The sequence below is a fragment of the Scyliorhinus torazame genome, chromosome 18 (genome assembly GCF_047496885.1).
Source record: "Scyliorhinus torazame isolate Kashiwa2021f chromosome 18, sScyTor2.1, whole genome shotgun sequence".
In the NCBI taxonomy this organism is placed as follows: domain Eukaryota; kingdom Metazoa; phylum Chordata; class Chondrichthyes; order Carcharhiniformes; family Scyliorhinidae; genus Scyliorhinus; species Scyliorhinus torazame.
The window spans coordinates 4,046,464-4,066,531 of NC_092724.1; the positions used below are offsets into that span (position 1 = coordinate 4,046,464).

At 47.6% G+C, this 20,068-nt stretch overlaps 1 protein-coding gene across 1 annotated transcript in view; it reads left to right on the top strand.

Moving 5' to 3' along the window:
- midn (midnolin) overlaps nucleotides 1-9,619 on the top strand; it is a 32,761-nt gene extending 23,142 nt beyond the window's left edge. The window contains exon 8 of the mRNA XM_072482069.1: nucleotides 6,520-9,619. Coding sequence (XP_072338170.1) covers nucleotides 6,520-6,782 — 263 coding nt within the window. The 3' untranslated portion in view covers nucleotides 6,783-9,619. The remainder of the gene's footprint in view (nucleotides 1-6,519) is intronic.
- Nucleotides 9,620-20,068: the final 10,449 nt, after the last annotated feature.

Consider the following 20,068-nt stretch of genomic DNA (forward strand, 5'->3'; position numbering starts at 1 on the left):
AGCCCTTTGTGGGTTTACCCTCCTGACTTTGGACAGTCACGTGAACAAGCTTCCCCCTGATTTTTGTGGTTAGACACTGCCTTTGGAGTTGCTGTGTATTTTGTGCTTGCACTTTTCAGGGAGCGTTGCTGGGGAGATGGCAGCCACACAAAGGTGTGGTTACTGAAATAGATTACAACGGTGCCAGAGTTCACAGCCTTGCTGTGAAGCAGTAAATGAATTAAAATGAAATAAATCATGGGTACACACTTTGTTCCAGCATCTTAAATGTTAAAATGGAATAAATGAATCGGCTTCAATAACAGGAGATCTTTGCTGACCTTTTGTTGGTGCCCCTGGTAGCAGAATGTGCAGCTACAGGAACAGTGGAGTCTTTCAACCCTACGTAATAACAAAGAACACAGCACCCACCTCATGAAAGTTCATTTGCAGCAACTGTCTGTGACAGTGGACCTTGAGGCTATGTTTGTATCTCGAACACAGCAGATGGCAGTGATTCACACTCTAATTGTGAGGAACAGCCTCCTGCCCATGCTACAGACCCAGGTCGACATGGGAATCAAAAGTCTATTAACAGTAAGATTCTGGAATAAATGTGCATTCTTTGCTTGTGCCGCCCGACGGTCTGCCAATGTGCATTGGTTTCTTAATGGAAACCGTACAAGGTTTGGAGAGGCGCATAACCAAATACAATTGAATGATTTGGAACTAGAGCTAGTTCACCAGTGACAATTGTTTTTGTTAGTGCAGACACTTCTTTATCTTTGCTCACATTTGCAAAGCTGCAATAATAGAATAAGGAAGAGAAAGTAGCTCCTTTGCAGCAAAATTGTTAAAGTTCCCTGCCTTGACGATTTGCTTAAAATGTACCCGTAGGAAAGTAATTTGAAATGCAAGCAATTTGGGTCCAGATTTGCATTTCTTGCGTTGGCCTAAACTCTTGTCTGTTTCACATCGAAGTCAATGCCTAGATGGGAGCCATGAAGGAAGGGGAACAATGGAGCATTTTCTTCACTTTGGCAGATGTGTGTGCCTGCAGGGGCTAGCTTCTCGATATTTGCATTCTATCCGCCCACACAGCAGGCAGTAGCAGTGGCGTTGACGGAAGGTGGTTTGCACAGGCAGGGTGTGTGTGGGGGGAGGGTGGGGGGGAAGTGGGGGTGGAGGAGGAGGGCAGTTGGCACAGGAAGGTGCAGGAGAGCATAGCTATTGTGTATGGTTTAGCTGTGCTATACCTTGTGGTTTCCAGCTCAGGCTTTTGTACCAAAGAATACCATTGTGTTTAACAGTTAACTAGTTGAAGTTAACTGGTTTCACTGTGTAATCGGCTGTTTATCTCTTGCCTGAGCACAAACACACACATTTGGCAGAGGACAAAAGTATAATAAATTCATCGAGCTGGTAACAACTTCCTTCCCTTTTGCCCTCCCACCACCATTCATATATTCATGGGCCTGCACATTAGGCTATGTGCCCTAATTGCACAGCGCTCAGACCTATTTTACACGTCTGCCCACGGACAATGAACTGTTGCTAAGGATTAGTAGGATTTTGACTTGTTATTGGGCAATATTGAGGAATGTTACAGCCCTCCTTGGATTCCTGATGGTTGGAAGACTTTTTTTATATTTGTTGTCAGGTGTTAGCTCAGTTACGCACTATCCGACCCTGCCAGGTATTTTTAAACCTGCGGCAGCCAAACAGGAAATTGCTTTTTCAGCAGCAGCTGAATGTAAGCACTGGGGTTTAATTGATGCTGTCTGCTCTTCTGGCAGCCACAGCAGCAGCTATAGTGGTTTGCAACTGTATGGAAACTGCCATAATGTATAATTAAGGATTTCTGATTCTTGTAGACTAAAGTGGGAGGGGGGAGGGCACAGCATCTGAAGCTCCACTTATTCCAGGTTTATCTGAAGAGTGCTTCTTTTTCTAAAGCTGTCGCGGTGGTGAGTAACGCTCCGATTAAAGGACCATCATGGTGGCTGAGACCGGCCAATTCATTACAGACCAGGGGCAAAATTCTCCGGAAATGGCGCGATGTCCGCCGACTGGCGCCCAAAACGGCGCAAATCAGTCGGGCATCGCGCCGCCCCAAAGGTGCGGAATGCTCCGCAACTTTGGGGGCCGAGCCCCAACCGTAAGGGGCTAGGCCCGCACCGGACGAATTTCCGCTCCGCCAGCTGGCGGAAAAGGCCTTTGGTGCCCCGCCAGCTGGCGCGGAAATGACATCTCCGGGCGGCGCATGCCCGGGAGCGTCAGCGGCCGCTGACAGCATTCCCGCGCATGCGCAGTGGAGGGAGTCTCTTCCGCCTCCGCCATGGTGGAGACCGTGGCGAAGGCGGAAGGAAAAGAGTGCCCCCACGGCACAGGCCCGCCCGCGGATCGGTGGGCCCCGATCGCGGGCCAGGCCACCGTGGGGGCACCCCCCGGGGCCAGATTGGCCTGCCCGCGCCGCCTTGTCCCGCCGGTAAGGTAGGTGGTTTAATCTACGCCGGCGGGACAGGCATTTTAGCGGCGGGACTTCGGCCCATCCGGGGCGGAGAATCACGCGGGGGGGGCGCCAACCAGCGCGGCACGACTCCCGCCCCCGCCGAATATCCGGTGGTGGAGAATTCGGCGGGGGGTCGGAGAATCTCGCCCCAGATGTTGACACTGGTTTATATGACGTAAGATAATGGGCGGGATTTTCTGTCGACCGACGGCGGATTCTGGATACGCGATTAGGCGGAGAATTAGTTCCGATGCCAAATTCTCGGCAGGCGCCAATTTCACGCCAAATCGCAATTCTCCCGTCACCTCAACAACGGAGTCAATGAGTTCCAGAACGTACGTACGGTAAATGTCGTTGGCATATCATTAGCGGGGCCTGACCCAGTATTCTCCGCCTCCACTGGGGTGAAATCCCCATGGCGAGGTTCACTTGTGCTTTTAAAAATTGTGAAACGGGCACCGTGGGCTGATGAGGGAGGGAGAGGGGGTAAGGAAGGTGTCCAACATCACCATAGTTTACTGACAGTTGTGTCGTTTGAGGGGTTGGGGGGGGGGGGGGGGCAGTAGGTGTGCTGTTGGGGGGGACGGGCATGGAACACCATTGCCGCAGCATGCAAGGCAACCATGCAGCTATGCATGCCGCTGACTGACTGCCCATTGTGAACTTCGGGCCACAGGTCATATGGGTGGCCCTCCCGGGCCACCCCTGTAGGTGTCCTCCGGCCCCAGCCGACCCACCAGCCATATGGGCACGCTCCAGCACAACCAATGCTATCTTGCTGGTTGGGATGGTGTGTGTGGGGAGTGTGTATATGAGGCTGCAGCTTATCGGCCTCCTGAGTGTCATTCGCAAATCCATCAGCGTTTCTCACTGGAATCGTGGCGCCGGGGGTGAGCCCCTTAACAGTCGCTAAATGGGTTCAGGTGCAGCGCCAGTTTTGCTGTTGTGGAAGTCCACAATTTGTGCCCCGGCATCAACACTTAGCCTCAGGAACGGAGAATCCAGCCAAATATTATTCAATTACAGTTGGGGCTACACGGTAGCAGAGTGGTTAGCACAGTTGCTTCCCAGCTCCAGGTTCCCTGGTTCGATTCCCGGCTTGGGTCACTGGCTGTGCGGAGTCTGCACGTTCTCCCCGTGTCTGCGTGGGTTTCCTCCGGGTGCTCCGGTTTCCTCCCACAGTCCAAACATGTGCAGGTTAGGTGGATTGGCCATGATAAATTGCCTTAGTGGCCACAAAAGGTGAGGTGGGATTATTGGGTTATGGGGATAGGGTGGAAGTGTGGGATTAAATGGGTTGCTCTTTCCAAGGACCGGTGCAGACTCGATGGGCCAAATTACACTCCTTCGGGACTCAAAATTCTATGATTCTACTTTTGGACATTAAACCAAGATCCCATTTGCTGCGCAGTTTGATGCAAGAGAGCTCGAAGTGGTGACCTGGGACCCTGGCCTGTAATTCTTCCTTTAACCAGTGTCACCATTAGAAAATCGGATGGTCTGATCACTCTTTTTGGATCCAGCTGTGCACCATTTTTGTTGCTGCATTTTGTAGAAGTGGTGACTTTAAGTCAAAGATGGTCCATTAGTTGTCAAAGTGCTTTGAGATATCCTGAAGATGTGTCCAGGTGCAACATGAATGTAAAAACTCTACCTGACCGCCTGAGTGAGCTCATGTGGTCACTCACCATTTGGTGATGTGAACTAGAGTCCCTAAACACTGATAAATGAGGAAAATAGTTGATGATGAGACAGTTGCCACAGTAATAGATACAAGACCGAGCTTGCAATAGGAAATTACTGCCTCTGTTAGTTTTCAAAATTGCAACAAGACCACAGTGAAATTGTAAAGTCCGATCCGGCTAGCTCATTTCTAGCATGAGTTCCGATACAAAAGGAAATTAATGTTTTCATAACCTACTCTAACTTAAATCTTTGGAATCCTTTTCTGTCTGACGGGCGCTTTTGGGGTAAGCTGTAACACAAAAATTTGACGAAGACCTTGTGCTCACAAGGTACTCCTTCTAAATGGGGTGTGTAAGTGAACGGGGGGTGTATCCTCCAAATCAGGGGTTGAATAGTTTTTTATATTTTGTTTGCCAGTGGTTCGTACTGGCAGCTTTTGGGCAGCGGTGGCAACTGCAGACTTAAGTTCGCCGAGCGTTTTTTTGTTTGAAAGGACAGTGAGGTGGGAGCCTCTCCCTGGAACTTGGCAATTGCTCCAGGATAACTTCTCCCCAGTAAAGATCCTGTTCCAGCGGCAGTAAGCTTCCTTTTATCTCTGGCTTTCCTCATTTCTTCATGGGAGGGGCGTTATGAAGTAAGATCATGATGTCAGTACATCAAGCATTGCTCGGTGGCTGTGACCTTTGGGCCAATCCATGCGTGCACAATTCTGTTAAGATTTTCACTTTGCTTTTGGTTCACCCGAAAACTGGTGAATAAAGACCTGTCCTGCAATTGGGATGTAGCCAGCTCCTCCTTGCTCGGATGTATAATGTTCGCCTTTCAGTAACTCACCAAAGAACAATCCGACGCGAGTCTCGACAAAATACCCCTGAAGGCAGTTTCCAGCCATTAGTCAGCATCATAGCTCCTTCCTGGCCTCACTTGGGAATTTCATATGCAGACGGATCACTGGATTTTGTTCACGAGTGGAAAGGCTGTTTAGTTTATCCTTCTGTTACTTGGGTGATACAGTTGATTGTAATGTTCATACAGTTGGGATCAGCAAGGCCAAAATCCGATTGGGAATCACACCTTGGATGTTCCTACCCTGGAAGATTCCGCAACATGGACTCTAAATAAACCAGCCGAGACATTGAAGGAGGGCGGAGTTAGAAATCTGGATGGAAATAATTCCAGAAAAAGTATCTTTGCGTTACTTCTAAAAGCAAATGCTTCCTAATCTATCCCTGCCCTCCAAGATAATCGAAAACTGATGCATTCTCAATGACACAGTTAACCTCCCAATTCTTTCTACAGTGTGGCATTTGCATACTTTCCAAATCAATTGGAAACAGCTGTTCCTTCCATTTCACATCGCCACAAAAGCTAAAAGCAAGTTGAGGGGAATTGAGATTTTGGGGTTCCAGCTGGTTCTTTGAATTTCCAATAGCTTACGTATTCTGTCAAATAAAGATCTAATAGAAGCTATGGGGATAACCGTCTGTTCCCATGGTAATGAATGAATGCACTACCATTGATGTTTAATCAGTACAATTCCCAGGAGTTTGTATTGCAGGATTATCTCCTGTAATGCACTGTATTATTCCATTCGGTGGGGTGAAGCCTGACCTTTGAAATAATGACTTGGTCAGCAGTGACTAATACGCCCTCATTTAGCGACTGGCTTTTTAACTCTCTCCCAGCTGGTTAGGTCCAAGATATCCCATTGAGACTGAAGGTCTATTTTGGAAAAGCATCCCAATCAATATGGAATTAAACGCAACAATGAAACCGATTCAAGAAATCAAAGGCTCTGGGCTGTGAATTAATAACTAAAATATAGAAACCGATCGGATATTTGTTATGGCCGGGAATATAGAGTTGACATGATAGTGGGGAGGGGCTGGTTTAGCACAGGGCTAAATCGCTTGCTTTTAAAACAGACCAAGGCAGGCCAGCAGCACGGTTCAATTCCCATACGAGCCTCCCCGAACAGGCGCCGGAATGTGGCGACTAGGGGCTTTTCACAGTAACTTCATTTGAAGCCTACTTGTGACAGTAAGCAATTTTCATTTCATTTCATTTTCATGTTTCAAAAGTCAAGAGCAGCCTCTAGTCGTGCGGATAATTGACACATCCCAGCCTGGTGCGGCCAGGCTGATCCACTTGATAATTAAGATGGGACTGTTTGTGAAATGTGCAACAAAATCCAAACTTGGATCACCCTCATTCTCTTGGGTCAACTTGATGAAACAAAACCAGTCTTGGCCCATTTAAATATAATGGAACCCACTGGAATGAGAGGATATTTCCATTGTGAAATTTTCTAACGGTTTTTTCCCTCCCATCTTCCAATGCAGGTGACCGACTGAGACAGACCGAAAACCGTGCTACCCGTTGCAAGGTTGAGCGTCTGCAGCTGTTGATGCAGCAGAAGAGGATGCGCAGGAAGGCCCGACGTGATGCCAGGGCACCATACCAGTGGCTGCCCAACCGCAAGTCCAGCCGGACAAATAGCAACAGCAGTGTATCCAGTGATGGCAGCCTAGACTTAGACTTTGAAGACTCTGTGTGGAAACCTGAGGTCAAAGCTGACATGAAGTCTGAATTTGTTGTGGCGTAGACCTACCTGGTAAGGGAGGGTGACATACAGGACTTCACTTTTGATTTCGGCGACCCAGTGTACTCTGAGCGAGTTTTCAGAGGGTTGCAGATGGAGTTTACGGAAGCTGGCGAGAGGGGGAGAGCGAGCAAGCACAAGGTCTCCTGAAATCAGGACTGTACATCTTAAAAAAACAACTTTTAATTCCCACAAAAAAAAACAAAGAATGCCATCTGTAGTTCAAGATGGAAAGAAGTGACAGGATTAAGTGGATCTAACAAACAGCATTTGTCGTGCCTGCAGTATCAATAAGCAGCTGTGTTACAAAATGGTCAATTATGACGGAGATTGGAGAAGACTTGGCATGTCCAGATACGAGCATGCCTTTCCTGATGGTGGTGAAAACTGCGCGATACAGCTGCTTGTTGCCATGGTTGCATTGTTCTTCACACGAAGATAGCAGGAGAGCTGCAATCTCAGTCTTCTTCACTTCATTGAAGGCCGATGGGGGTACTACACTTTTATCGGACGGAAAAGAAATGAAGTCATTTATAAACAAAAACTGTATGTAGCATTGTTCACCGACACTCTCAAAAGCATTCAGTTACTGAAATTTTGCACAATTTTTAACAGCGTGACAACAGGTAGCTTTTCATTTTGAGCAAGCTTGTCCGATAGTGACTGCAAGTGTACATGACCACACGTGTCTTGTCAGCCCCGATGAAGCTCTGGATTTTGGTGGGGGAGTGGGGGGAAGGATGGCCAGTTTTTCTCAGCATCATATTAATGATGGCCAGTATCAAAGGAGGAAAGGCTTAAATTGCTGGCACAAGTAGAACAGTTCTGGGCAACCCGTGGCAATAAATTCAGTCATTTTTGCCTTGTTCTGGGGAGAGGGAAAGGGTGAATCTATCCACAGGTCCAATAAAAGTCTTTTTTGGGGGGTAATTTTTTTCCCCCTACACAACTGAGGCAGATCATTTAGAGGTACACTTATGGTACAGTACTAGCTAGCGTAGACTGTAGATAAGTTGTGAGATCCATCACTTGATTTGTCTCTCTCTCTCTCTCTCTCATTGCATTTTGCATACCACACCTTTGCTTAGCAGAAGACGGAAGACATGTAGGCTCTGTTTTCAGTGCAGTCCAGGCAATGGGCATCGAACTAGGCCTGGGAGCGAAGATAATTCTTGTAATGTGGACCTTGGTTGGCACAAAACCTCTTAGTTGTTTGTTCTACACTCGGCAGATGATATCTGTTTAGTCCAATGGTACAATTTCTAATTTTCTGAGGAAATGGGCAGAGTTTCCCAATAATCATTTTGAAAATAAATTTGTATTGTGGGGTGTGTGCACGTGTGGGGGCTGAGGGGTGGTCATTAAAACAAAATTTGCTGCATAAGCCTATATAATCTTTATTAAATTCAGTTCTTAACAATATTGGCTACTGTTACCAAATGGCCCAATATCCTCAAACTGAGTGTTAGCTTAGAGATCCTTAGTGGAGCCCAGTTTGGATTTAATTTTAAAAATGTGGGAATTGCTAAGCGGAGAGCACAATGCAGTGCGTGTGGAGTGTGTTTCTAGTTTTTGAAGTAATTGGGTTGATACTCATTTGGCAGGGTAAACTGCAATTGCAATTTTATGTCGGTGAGGTTTCCAGGGTCCTACCATAGCAATACTGTGATGTCACAATATTATACACAACCCAATCTCTTCCTCACCAGTCTCAGTAACAGAAGTGCCTTTTTGTTCCCAAGTCTATTTCTGTGTCCTTGGCCTGTCGGCTAGGAGAATTCCCCTCCTCTTGCACCTGTGACCTTCCAGTCTGTGGGGAGGCCATTTTTTTTTCTCCATCTTTCTCTTGTTGCTGCATTCCTTGTCTTTGTCATAGAACTGAAACCTGTTTATGCTCGCTACTGTACAAAACAAAATGTCGGAACACTCTTCTCCAAACTAACTGTTCTTTCATCCAGATGTTATGGTGTGTGCTATCTGGACCTCTGTTATGTCCTGTATCGTTGTGACTAGGCACACATATTGTAACATCCCACTTCTGTTTGTGAACCTCCTGCTCGTATTTACTGTAGGTTTTTTATATATATACATAAATATATATATATATTTAACTAACTTTGTATGGTGTGCTATCCGTTGTGCCCCTATCCTGGTTTTAAAAGAAAACGTAAAGATGCATTAATTCACCAATTTGTTGGTGGGGATTAAATATATGAACACCTCATTTAAATATTCTGTATTCTTGTAGCCAATTTAAAAAAAAAAAAACAATGTTCTAGCTAGGCTGGTGTAGCACAAATGTGACTGTATTAATTTATAAACCAAAATGGTGACTGTGAACTAGGTATTTATTTGTGCATTTGAAAGTTTGGAGGAAAAACAACATCACAGCTTAAACATGGCCAGGGTTGATGCAATCTCCTCCATGGAATCTGCACCAGTTTCCATTATCCTAAGCAATATATTTCATTGTGACTTGGAATGGGCCTTGTAGTTCACTTGGGATGGGATTAGTTAAATGTAACCAAACTTTTCTTGTCACTTGGGATTTTGCATTTACCTCTGCCTTACACACTTGGCAAGACAAAAGGGTGGACGCACTGTCACCCTAAGCATTGGAATGAAGCAGAAAACAGTAAATTATAATGTATTGGTATGTAGATAAACTTACATGCATGTATCATTAGGACTTGACAATGGTTTGTGGGACATACAGTAATTGGTTGTTATGTGGTAATCTGAACATGTACAAACTTGTATTAGATTTTTGTATAGCATTTGAAAAAGCGACTCCACAGGTATAAATAATAATAAAAGACCAAATGTTGGTGATAAACATACGCCTTGTTCCTTGTTTTGTGGTTTTTTAAATATTGCACATTCTTTATTCTCCAGTTTTTGTTCCCCTCTGCCTGAAGATGCTGACGGCAAAACCATTTTTTTTCTTTGAGCCAAGATGGTGTTGGGAAGGTTATGGAGGCAAAACCATCTGTGCGCCCACTCCTCACCGGATGTACTTCCAAAAGATGTATGGGGCTGGTTTAGCACAGGGCTAAAGAGCTGGCTTTGAAAGCAGACCAAGGCAGGCCAGCAGCACGGTTCAATTCCCGTACCAGCCTCCCCGAACGGGCGCCGGAATGTGGCGACTAGGGGCTTCTCACAGTAACTTCATTTGAAGCCTACTTGTGACAATAAGCGATTTTCATTTCATTTTCAAGAGTCATTCGACAGCAAGTGGAAAGCAGAACACTGATTATATAATCTTTGTCCTATATTGTGAGTGGGTAACAAAACCGGGATCTTCCTATTCTGTTTCACACTGATGCATTTACCAACTAATATCTTTTGGGTACCTTAGTGATAATTAAATGGACCTCTGTGTAAAATGCATAACAATCCTTAAAATGAGAACAAGCTGATTGCCATAGACTGAAGAGCACTTTCTGTAAAATGCACTGACAAGCTTTTGATTGATCTTGATTTCTGTTTACTTAATTTAACAAGAAGGATTGACGGGCTGACCAAAAATGCAGAACAATTGCACTTTAGCTGCTGTAACCAGCCATGTAGCTACCGACTCCGCAGAAATGGAGTAGCAACTGGAAAATCGAGACTGGTGTCTGCAGTTTGGCCCAATCATTTATCAATAGGGGGGAAACCCTGGGCTTCTGATCTCTGTGTCAAGATTGACATGTCGGGGGCGTCGCAGTGGTTAGCACTGCTGCCTCACGGCGGCCAGGACCCGGATTCGATCCCGGCCCCAGGTCACTGTCCGTGTGGTGTTTGCATGTCTGTGTGGATCTAACCCCTACAACACAATGATGTGCAGGGTAAGTAGAGTGGCCACGCTAATATTTGCAGTCCTACGATTTGGAATGGAGTCAGAATCCTTTAACTTGAGGGCCAGTGTATTGTGCTCCGTGAACTGGACCCATTTGGAATTTTAGATCAGGCAGACTTGGAAAACATCACATTGCTTCATTGACTTGAATTCTATTCTCTTAATTTTTGCATTGCACTGGTGCCAAAAGATTACAAGCAGTTCAACTGCCCTCATTGATCAGTTTGTAAGTAGCTACAATAATCTCAATTTGTCTGTTACCAGCCCAACCATATTTCAGATCGTAGAATACTCGTGTCTTGAAAGTCATGAGTGATTTCACCATCCCAATTCTTGGAATGCAACAATCAAAAGCCTACCATTTAGCGTTGCCTCATAAGATCTAAATTGATGTGACCTTTGTTGCTATATCAATCTTTGTTAATGTATAATGTCTGTAATAAGTTTCTTTATTCGTTCATGGGATGTGGGCGAGGCTGGCTGTGCCAGCATTTACTGCCCATCCCTGAGGGCGTTTCAGAGTCAACCACATTTCTGTGGGTCTGGAGTCACATGTAGGCCAGACTGGGTAAGGACGGCAGATTTCCTTCCCTAAAGCACATTAGTGAACCAGATATGTTTTTACAACAATGGACAATGATTCATGGTCGTCATTAGACTTCGAATTCCAGATTTTTATTGAATTGAAATTCCACCATCTGCCCTGGTGGGATTCGAGCCCGGGTCCCCAGAACGTTACCCTGGGTCTCTGGATTACTTGTCCAGTGACAATACCATGACACCGCTATCTTGAAGCTGGGGCGAAATTCTCCCCCAACGGCGGGATGCCCGCCGACTGGCGCCAAAGCCGGCGCAAATCAGACGGGCATCGCGCCGGCAAAAAGGTGCGTAAGTCTCCGCATCTTTGGCGGCCTAGCCCCAACATTGAGGGGCTAGGCCGACGCCGGAGGGATTTCCGCCCCGCCAGCTGGCGGAAATGGCGTTTGTTGCCCCGCCAGCTGGCGCGGAAATGTGGCGCATGCGCGGGAGCGTCAGCGGCCGCTGTCAGTTTCCCGCGCATGCGCAGTGGGGAGAGTCACTTCCGCCTCCGCCATGGTGGAGGCCGTGGCGGAGGCGGAAGGGAAAGAGTGCCCCCACTGCACAGGCCCGCCCGCGGATCGGTCGGCCCCGATCGCGGGCCAGGCCACTGTGGGGGCACCCCCCGGGGTCAGATCGCCCCGCGCCCCCCCCAGGACCCCGGAGCCCGCACACGCCGCCTGGTCCCGCCGGTAAATACCAGGTTTGATTTACGCCGGCGGGACAGGCAATTCCTGGGCGGGACTTCGGCCCATCCGGGCCGGAGAATCCAGCGGGGGGTCCCGCCAACCGGCGCGGCCGGATTCCCGCCCCCGCCCAATCTCCGGGAGCGGAGACTTCGGCGGGGGCGGGGGCGGGATTCACGGCGGCCAACGGCCATTCTCCGACCCGGCGGGGGGTCGGAGAATGACGCCCCAGTTCATTAAAAGAATGTATACATTGGCTGTGAAGGAGAAAAGAAATTAAGTTTTAAGTGTCAACCTTGCTTTGCAGGGGCCCAGGTGTACACTTATCTGGAAACGGGCCTTCCTTCAGCCGCCCATTCTTACCCACTATCTTCCCTCCTCGATTGGACATGGACCAGCAGAATATAAGTGGAATCTGCGAGTTAAAATACTTGAGCTGGAAATCCAGGTTAATGAGCTTGTATCAAACCCGACCCTCTCTGCCCCAATCGACCAAAACCCACTTGAGTAAAAACCAGGGGTGTGACGTACTTAGACTTCCACAAAGCCTATGACGTGCAGCCGGACAGGAATTTGTTGGAGAATAATGAGGATTCCATATTAGGGGGAGGTAGCAAATTGCAGTAAAAACTAGTTAGAAGGTAACAGAGAGGCGGAGTTAAGGTCCATTTTATAATTTGGAAGTTGGTATTTTGTCCCACAGGGTTTTGGGACTGGTTCTATGCACTATGTACATCAATGATTTGGATATTGGGATACCGGGATTGATGCTCAAATTTGAAATGATACTAAAATAGGAGGGTTAAGTAAACAATTTTAGACACTTAAGAAGCCCGAAAGACGAATGTTAAGATGGTGGAATGGACAAAAGGTAATTGATAGAATTTGATGACCACTTCTTTGAGATGGAATATTTTGATCAAAATAATAGCAATAATATTACAAAAGGAAAAAAGCTGTGAGATGAAAGAGGGGAGAGATTCCTGCATTAAGGTTAATCAATCTCTGAAAGCAGCATCTCAACCGGGTAAGGTCACAAAGAATGTGGATAGAATACTGGACTTATATATCTGGAGATGCAGAATACAAATGCTCGAATATCTCAAATATGAATAAAGCATTAGTTATTTGAATACAGTTGGTGTACTGTATGTGGTTTTGAGCTCCACACTAGGGATGTTGAGGCAACAGAATGTAAGGTGCTCACTCACTATCAAAACATACAAAGAAGGCTTAGCAAAATTTGGCTTATTTATACTAGAAGCAAGGAGGTGAAGGAATGAGTTGTGAGGTGTTTAAAGTTACGTTGGGACAGAGGACCTTGTTTCCAGTGACTGAGAGGATTGAGAATCAGGGAACATGGTTGAAGTGAGAACTTTAGGCCGGACACAACATGAAAACTATTTTACATTGTGCAGTGTGAAGCTGTCGAATGCACTACCAGACTTGCTGATTGAGGCAGAGCCTGTGTCAACATTCAAGGATAGGTTGGATAAGTGGATTAGTAGGAACAGAGCGGCACACGGAGTTTAAACTACGACTCACTGATAGGATAAACACTAGTGTGGGCTGGTTGGGCTAAATTGTTGTTTTCCATGTTGCAATCTCCATGTGATTCAATGGGCGTGTCAAAATATTACTCATTCAAACTGCGTACTATGAGGGAATATGTGTAACTATCAGAAATGGAACATACCGATACAGTGACGCTGTACCCACTATGATCCATAGGCGTATAAATGGCAAAACATTTCTCCACCTTTCCTCCTACTCTCTGGAAGCACGGACTCCCGCTGGGGAGGAGGCCAGATCATCATCCCTCATTCCTTGCCCAAGTGTTCATTCTTAATGCAGGAGCCTGATGTGTTAGGCAGGTAGGTTCAATGTAGACTGCACTCAATGCAGGGAAGCTAGAAACAGATGTCTAACACTGGAGAAGATCAAACACTTTTATTCAATGATAGAACTGATATACATATTCAGCTGTGGGTCGACACTATACTGATCTGACTAGTGACCTTGTAGTAGCCTGACCAGACTTACTAGCTGCCGCATGGTGTTTGCACTTGCTAGCTCGTGGACTCTGACTGTCTCAGTGGCTGGGTCCCGAGAGAGCGGGAAACCTAGTGCCCTCTGGCTTTATAGTGGTAGTGTCCTGTCTGGTGATTGGCTGTGCTGTGTTGTGTGTTTACTGTTCATCCTATGTGTCAATCACTGCCTGTCTGCATCTCATTATATACATGAGTGGATATTATGACAGAGCCCACAGAATGAATGTCAGCTGGGAGAGGGTAGTCAGTACAGACCATCACCGAAACCGGATCCAGTACAGTGCAGAAGGAGGCCATTCAGCCCATCGAGTATGCACCAGCCCTTGGAAAGAGCACCCTACTTAAGCCCCACGCCTCCACCCTATCCCCTTTATCCCGGTAACACAGTAACCCCACCAAACATTTTGGACACTAACAGGAATTTAGAATGGCCAATCCACCTAACCTGCACATCTTTGGACTGTGGGAGGAAACCGGAGCACCCGGAGGAAACCCACACAGACCCGGGGAGAATGTGCAGACTCTGCACATACAGTGACCCAGCCGGGAATCGAACCTGGGACCCTGGAGCTGTGAAGCAACTGTGCTAACCACTGTGCTACCGTGCTGCCCAGTTGGTCTGTTAGGTGTGGCTATGGACCGCACGGCCTATTGCTCAGCGGTCAAAATTCAGTTTTATTTTGTTCCCTTTTTTCTGTCAATTCCACCTCTGGATGTGTTAATATTTTATGTGAACATGGCTCCAAAGATGTTGTTCCTCCCTTCCTCTCGCACGTGTCCATGTAGCCACCCTTAGTGTTCAAGCCCAGATGTGTGCCAGCAAGTATTTGCTTACCATGGGCATCACAGCTGAGGTACTTTTGACCTGAGCTGAAACTGATATATTGGCTCTGCCATCACAGGTTTCCCTTCAGGGGATTGGAACACAAACCCTCTTGAGCCCTAAGGTGCCGAGTAACAAATTATTATAATTCTATAGCATTCCAACCAAGGCCAACGCACATCGATGACCAAATTCACTCATCGGCTTAACAGCTGACACATCTCGGGATCTCTAAGCTAGAGTCTTACTTAAGGAGCAAAATAAATCATAGTAGGAATAGGGCATTCGGCCCATCGAACTGCTCAGCCATTCAATAAGGTCATGGCTGATTTGATTGTGGCCTCAACTGCACTCCTGTCTGCTGCGCATCACCCTTCACTCCCTTGTCAATCTAAAATCTGTCCAACTCTGCCTTGAATATAAACAATGGCCCAACCTCTCGTGGGAAGAAAATTCCAAAGACTAACGATCCTCAGAGAAAAAAAAAATTCTCATCTCAGCTTTTAATGGAAGACCTCTAGGTCTAGACTCCCCCCTCAAGGGAAAACCTCCTCTGTGCATCCACCCTGTCAAGTCCCCTCAGGATCTTATATATTTCAATAAGATCACCTCTTATTCTTCTCAACTACAATAGCTATAGGCCCAACTTGCTTAACCTTTCCTCATTGGCTCAGTCTTCCATGCCAGAAATCAGTCGAGTGAACCTTTCCTGAACAGCTAATGCAATGATATCCTTTCTTAAGGAAGGGGACCAAAATTACAAACAGCACTCCAGATACTGTTCACTCAGCCCTGTCTAGCTGTCGCAGCACTTCAATATTTTAATATTCGATTCCCCATGCATTAAATGGCAACTTTCCATTTGTCTTTCAAATCACTTGCTGCACCTGCTATCACAAATATAATGTATGTGTTGTCTTACTGTCCGCGCGATGAATGTGTTTTGTCTGTCAAGTGAGTGTATTTTCTTACCCTCAGAGTGAGCGTCCCAATTTAAATAATTCCAGCAGCAAGCTTTTTTGTGAACTTTAAAATAAAGAAGGTTATTTATTAGCTTACACTTGCCCCGCCCGGATGCCTTCAACCCAAAAAGATGCAAGGTAGGTGGATTGGCCCCTTAATTGGGAAAAAATAAAATAATTGTTCTTTTAAAACATGCATAGAGTTTTAATGTTTCTTTTGTCCCATGGTAAAACAGAAAGATGAGTCGGCTGAACTGTTCTAGTTCTTTGTTGACTGCCCATCCTGACACGAAGGGGGGTGTTGATTACCTAGCTGACTGTGAATGTCCATTCTCAATCTGATGTTTGCTTGGGATTCAGGATTGTCTGGCTCACACTGGCAAAGGTCACATGGTTTGCAGTGGCCATTTTAACACTGTCCAACATTTTAAAAGCATTCCCAGAAAGTTCACAAAATACTGGAGCATGACACTGCAGACTGTTTGTGATGACCCTCTGGATACTTCTAAATCACACATCATGCTGGCTTGCACAATTATCATCTTTACTTGATTACCCCTAATGTCCAAACTCAGAGCATTGTGGGAGTGCCTTCACCACACAGGCTGCAGTGCTTCAAGAAGATGACTCAACCCCCCCCCCCCCCCCCCCCCCCCCCTTCCCATGGGCAATAGGGATGGGCACTAAATGCAGGCCTTGCCAGCAATGTTCACATCCCAAGAATGAATAGAAGAGTGAGAATGGTCAAAGTTGCTAATTGAATGTAACTGCATGCGGATGAAAGATATTTTCTAGATTCAGACTGAAAAATGACTGTAACAGAAATGGTACCGGTAGTATTTACTCACTTCTCCCTGACTGCCTCTAAGTCACAGGCTAAGTTTTTGATAACCTGGTGATAAATTTCTTCTTTGCCAATTAGTAAATTTTGCAATTAAAAACCCAAAGTGACAAATGTTCATGTAACAGTTGTCAGGCAGCACCTCGCCAGACATTTTCAGCTAGGATCCTGAATTCCAACATATCTGTGCAGAAGCAAAAACCTCACAAGTGTTCCAAATGCCAAGCCATAAAACACTGACTGTAGAAAAGAGGCAATGCAATTATCCCCAATGATTTGGGAGCGTCACATAGATTAGTGTCAATTTAACAGTCGGACGAAGCAGGTAACACGATGAAACATGCACGCAGATCTGAAATGACTTGAAATATCCCAAATAAACATTGAGACAGGCAGGACAATAGTTGTTGAATTGCCAAGGTGAAAGACAGTGGCCGGGATTCTCCGAGCCTGCGCCAGGTCGGAGAATCGGCGGTCACAGCACAAATTCACGCTCTGACGCTGGGACGCAATTCTCCGGCGACCGGAGAATCAGACCCAGTCGCATGCGCGTGGTCGACGTGGCGCCGGTCGGGGGCCGTTTTCAATGGCTACCACGGCGATTCTCCACGGTTGACTGACCGAGGTCCCGGCGACTTCCACTGGCGTGGTTCCAACCTGGTACCACCCGGCGGGAGCTTGGACCCGCGGCTGCAGTGGCCGTCCTGGTGGGGGGGGGCTTGCACGATGGCCAGGCCCGCGATCGGGGGGCTACCGATCGGCGTGCGCGCACGATCTGGAGGGGGGCCCAGCTCCTTCCGCGCAGGCCTGATGTGTGGCTCCATCGTGCTGCGTGGCGCCGGCGCGGAAACAGCCACCACATGTGTGTGTGGACCAGCGCCGGCAGTGCAGGGCCGCGTATCGGAGCCAGAGCTGCGTGCAGCTCACCGGCGCCATGCTGGTCCCCTGTGGGCCACTGAATCGCTGGGCCCAGAGGCATGTTGACGCCGGCATGAAACACTCCGTTGTTTACGCCACCGTCAACATTTAGTCGGGATTTTGGAGAATCCTGGTCTGGTTGTTGATCTGGGGGTTGAGGGGTTTGGGAGCAAGGTTGGTGGGGTGGGTGGGGGGTGGGGGTCAGAAATCGAACAGGACAGTTGGTTTTGAAGGACCATCAGACAGCAGTACCTTAAGGAGAAGGGTGAACATATTGGGAGTAAAGTGAAGGATTAAAAGAATGAAAATGTTTATCTATGGGGCACGTGAATTTTGTCTCAGGATGCTGTGGAAGCGAGGGGGGAGATTGCAGGGGCTCTGACCCAAATTTTAAAATCCTATCTGGCCGTGGGCCAGAGGACTGGAGAACAGCTAATGTGGTCCCACTATCCCGTCAGTGGTAGGGAAACTAATGGAGAAAATTGTGAAGGAGAGAATCTATCTCCACTTGGAGAGGCAGCGTTTGATCAGGGATAGTTAGCATGGCTTTGTCAGAGGGAGGTCATGCCTAACCAATTTGAGCATGGGAGCAGATGTCTAGATGAGGGTAGTGCAGTTGATGTTGTTTACATGAATTTCAGCAAAGCCTTTGACAAGGTACCACATGGGAGATTTATAAAGAAGGTAAATGCACAGGGAAACTTGATAAGCTTAGCTGTAGGAGACAGAGGGTGATGACAAACGGCTGCTTTAGTGACTAGAAGCCGGTGACCAGTGCCGTACCACAGGGATCTGTACTGGGCGCCCTATTGTTTGTAATTTATATAAATGACATAGACGACTATGTGGGGGGTAGGATCAGTCAGTTTGCGGATGACACAAAGATTGGCTGAGTGGTTAACAGTGAGGTTGAGGGGACGCTGCCGTTTAGGTCAGTAGGGGGTACCTGGGCATCCAAGTGGCTCAGGAATGGGACCGGCTGCATAAATTGAAACTGGCCCGGCTAGTGGACCAAATGAAGGATGATTTCCGGAGATGGGACGCGCTCCCGTTGTCGCTGGCCAGGAGGGTACAAACGGTGAAAATGACGGTCCTCCCGAGGTTCCTATTTGTATTTCAATGTCTCCCCATTTTTATTCCGCGGTCCTTTCTTAAACGGGTCAACAGGGTGATCATGGGCTTCGTCTGGGCAGGCAAGATCCCGCGGGTAAGGAAGGTAATGCTCGAGTGGAGCCGGGGAGAGGGCGGGCTGGCGCTGCCAAATTTTAGTAATTATTACTGGGCGGCTAACATAGCCATGATCAGGAAGTGGGTGGTGGGGGAGGGGGAGGCGTGGGTGCGTATGGGCTTCCTGTAAGGGCACCAGTCTGGGGCGCTGGTAACTGCGCCTCTGCCGCTCCTGCCGGCGCGGTATTCCACCAGCCCCGTGGTGGTGGCGGCCTTGAGAGTTTGGGGCCAGTGGAGGCGGCATGTGGGAGCAGTGGGAGCATCGGTCTGGGCCCCAATCTGTGATAACCACCGGTTTGCCCCGGGGAGTATGGACGCGGGGTTCCGGTTATGGCGAAGAGCGGGGATTGAGAGGATGGGGATGTGTTCATAGAGGGGAGCTTTCCGAGTATGAGGGTGTTGGAGGAAATGTTCGGGCTGGCGAGGGGAAACAAATTCAGATACTTGCAGGTGCGGGACTTCCTTCGTAAACAGGTGGCAACCTTCCCTCTCCTACCGCTGAGGGGATTCAGGACAGGGTAGTTTCCAGAAGGTGGGTAGGGGAGAGGAGCGTTTCAGACATCTATAAGGAGCTTATGGGGTCGGAGGAGACGCAGACCGAGGAGCTGAAGCGTAAGTGGGAGGAGGAGCTGTGAGGTGAGATGGAGGATGGTCTATGGGCGGACGCGTTGAGTAGAGTCAACACGTCCGCAACATGTGCCAGGCTCAGCCTGACACAATTTAAGGTTGTGCACCGGGCTCACATGACAATGGCCCGGATGAGCAGATTCTTTGGGGTGGAGGACAGGTGCACAAAATGCGCGGGAGGACCAGCGAACCATGTCCACATGTTTTGGACATGTCCAAAGCTTCAGGGATTTTGGCAGGGGTTTGCGGACATCATGTCCACGGTATTAGAAACAAGGCTGGCGCTGGGTCCAGAGGTGGCGATTTTCGGGGTGTCGGAAGACCCGGGAATCCAGGAGGAGAAAGAGGCAGATGTTCTGGCCTTTCCTTCCCTGGTAGCCCGGAGATGGATACTATTGGCATGGAGGGACCCAAAGCCCCCGAAGTCGGGGATCCTGGCTATCGGACATGGCTAGCTTTCTCTGTTTGGAGAAAATTAAGTTCGCCTTGAGAGGGTCACTGTTAGGGTTCGCCCGGAGGTGGCAACCGTTCGTTGACTTCCTTGCAGAAAAATTAATCATCAGCAGACAGGGGGGGGGGGGGGGGGGGGGAGTAGTTTAGGTTAGAGTAGGGGGGTAATAAGGGTGGGACCTGTATGAAAGGTAAAATGGCTTTTACACTATATTTATGGTTTCATGCATCTTGTCTATTTTGTTGTTGTTTCTATACCAAAAATACTTCAATAAAATGTTTATTTA